Source organism: Sinocyclocheilus rhinocerous, unplaced genomic scaffold (assembly GCF_001515625.1).
Source record: "Sinocyclocheilus rhinocerous isolate Xijiao unplaced genomic scaffold, SAMN03320098_v1.1 scaffold182, whole genome shotgun sequence".
NCBI lineage: Eukaryota > Metazoa > Chordata > Actinopteri > Cypriniformes > Cyprinidae > Sinocyclocheilus > Sinocyclocheilus rhinocerous.
Window position 1 is genome coordinate 514,201 of NW_015655576.1, and position 2,781 is coordinate 516,981.

Here is a 2,781-nt window from a genome sequence, read left to right on the forward strand (position 1 = left end):
CAAAAAATTTACTATTTTAAATATTATATTATTATTATTTTTTTTTTTTTAAGGCAGCTTTAATTACACACAAGCAAAGTCTCTCACCCCATGCTGAAATTTGAACACTCATTTGACCATTTTATTTTCATATAAAAGAAGCTGGGTCATATTCAATGCATATGGCTGGAAACGGCTGATCTGAGCGTATCTCTGGTTCCACAGTTGGCTCTAGTTGTGATTTTGGCATTGGATCTGTTTGCTGGGTTTAGAGCCGCTTGGACACAAGTAAGCGAGCAGGGAAACCTCTCTCGCTCCCCTCACAATTGTTCCCCGTGTTTGTCCTCATGCAGCTGAGGCGCTGCTGATAAGAGAGGCTTTCCAGAGATACCCCGTGAGATGCCCAGACAGGGAGGAAGTTCAATTAGGGTTCGATTTCCTCGGCCAAAGCACGCATGTGACCGTGCGAGGCAGAGATTTCCAGGGGCTCGAATTTAGAGACAATGGGCTTGAATGAGCATTCAGGAAAGTCAATATTTTCTACTTCGCACTCTGATGTTTCTCTCTCTCAAGGTTGCATCCTGTTTTAGAGATGTAAGCAAAAGGAAAAATAGCTTTTTTAGTTGTTATATAAACAGTATCATTTTCAAAAAGAATTAATTTAGCATTATTCAACTTTTTTTGAATCTCACTGTTTAAATGTAAGACACTTTGTCCAAAACAAAACATTTTGTCAAGCGTTCTTCACAAAAAGGACCATAAAATGTAAAAAATGTAATACCAGTATTATCAGGGTTGTACCATGGTATGTTGTTTATATACCATTTTAATCTGTTTTCTTGCAATTTAAGTGTGTGGTTACATACTGCTTTATGACCTCATATTAATTGAGAGGTTAAATGTCATAATTAAACGTTTAAAATTAAACTTGACTAAAGCGCAGTAATATCTCCTCTTCACAGCTTAGCAAACATTCCCCTCACGCCAGAGACGGCGCGGGACCAGGAGCGGCGTATTCGGCGGGAAATCGCCAACAGTAATGAGCGCCGGCGCATGCAGAGCATCAACGCTGGCTTCCAGTCTCTGAAAACACTCATCCCGCATAGTGACGGAGAAAAGCTAAGCAAGGTGAGTCAGACAAACAGAAAGAGTGTAAACCAAGTGTTGATTTGAATGAATATTTCACTGAAAAACGAAAATACTGTCATTGACTCACCCTCCGCGAAATCGATGCATTTTGTGTCTAACAAACACAAACCACGTGGTTGCATGCACACACACACACCACGCTGCTGGTCTCTCGCGCGTATTTAATATCACAAACCGTGCGTATTTCGTCCCACCAGTAAATTTGTCACCATATAGGGGGGTTTGTTGGTTAGAAGCGTGTTTGGGCTGAAGTTCGCGTGTTTTCGGGGCTTACGTTATTGTGGGCAGTGCGGCCATGCTTCTGGCTCGTGCATTTGGCGTCGTCTGTTTCTCATCGCAATCAAATGTTAAAAGTCTCCTGACTACCATTGCATACGAGTTCCCCCGATATATGAGGCTGAAATGGGCGTTAAGCGCGAGAAATCTCGCCGTGCGTGCGGCGGGAGAGAGATCAGATGATATTTGGACTGCGTCGGTGCTGCCGCATGGACGGAGGAAACGCGAGAGGCGCATTGTTGTAATGGCGGACCGTATCATCCGTGAACACGGTGTTTTTTATTTAGCCCAGCGAGCGTGTTGATTATCTCGCTCGATATTACAGTTTCGGCCCATTATGAATGGAATATGAGGTTTTTAGTGGTTAGTAAATTAATAACTGGTGTTATTTGAATAAGGGGGTGTGTATGCCGTTGAAGGAAGGCCCCGTCAATGCGTCTGCGATCCATTCTCAGAAAGGGGGCGGGGCCAGTGAGCCGATTAGCGCAAGGCGTTCTGGGAATTGTAGTTTTCGCCCAAAGTAAATCGCATACAAATTATGCGTCTGGTCTCAGTTATGGTGTGCTGTTATTCCCACTATGGACACTTTGCAGATTTAAAGGTAATACCATGGTTCTTCAGTATATCAGTTGAAGTACTCTAAAGAACGTAGAATAACATGGTTTTACAATTTTATAAAACACCAAGGTAGTACGTTGTTTTGTTGGTTTGGTACGTTATATATTTATATCTATTTATTCTATTTTTCCTTTTAGGATAAAACCAAGATTTAAGTTGCCAGTGTTTTGAAAATGCAGAAAGCAAAAGCAATTCTTCCTTCTCTTATAGATTTAATATAGTTCTTAAAGTCCAGTTTAAACTAAAGGATGCAAATTACTATTATTTTTTATAGCAGTTAATTTAATTCATAATATTTTTGAGTAAAATCACCCAGGCATATGACCAGTGCTCAGTAATATTTTATCAATCTTGTCATATCATTACAAGCTTGTACTTTGGCCTGTTGTCAACTTTAATCTGTCTAATTAGTTACTATTATTATTAGTAGAACATTATTTTTTAAGTGTTATTTTTATTATTATTATTGTTATTGTTGTTATTAGTGTAATTAAATATTACTTTTATTCTTATTGTTTAGTTATTATTATTATTATTGTTAAAACATTATTGTTTTAAAATATTATTTGAAATTATGAAATTATTAATTTAAATGTTATTATAGGTTAATTCATATTTAATATAAAACATATGTAGTACTATTTACTCTACTTTTAGTCATTTAGCAGACACTTTTATCCAAAGTGACTTACAAATAAGAAAAAGTAATTAAAACTAAAAGCTAAAACTCTATAAATACTATATATATATATATATATA

General features: G+C 37.5%; 1 protein-coding gene across 1 annotated transcript in view; it reads left to right on the forward strand.

The window, feature by feature from the left end:
- The window catches only part of LOC107718566 (transcription factor AP-4-like), a 10,446-nt gene that overhangs the window by 1,203 nt on the left and 6,462 nt on the right, over nucleotides 1-2,781 (forward strand). Inside the window, exon 2 of the mRNA XM_016525684.1 lies at nucleotides 942-1,107. Within this exon, the coding sequence (XP_016381170.1) occupies nucleotides 942-1,107 (166 nt within the window). The remainder of the gene's footprint in view (nucleotides 1-941; nucleotides 1,108-2,781) is intronic.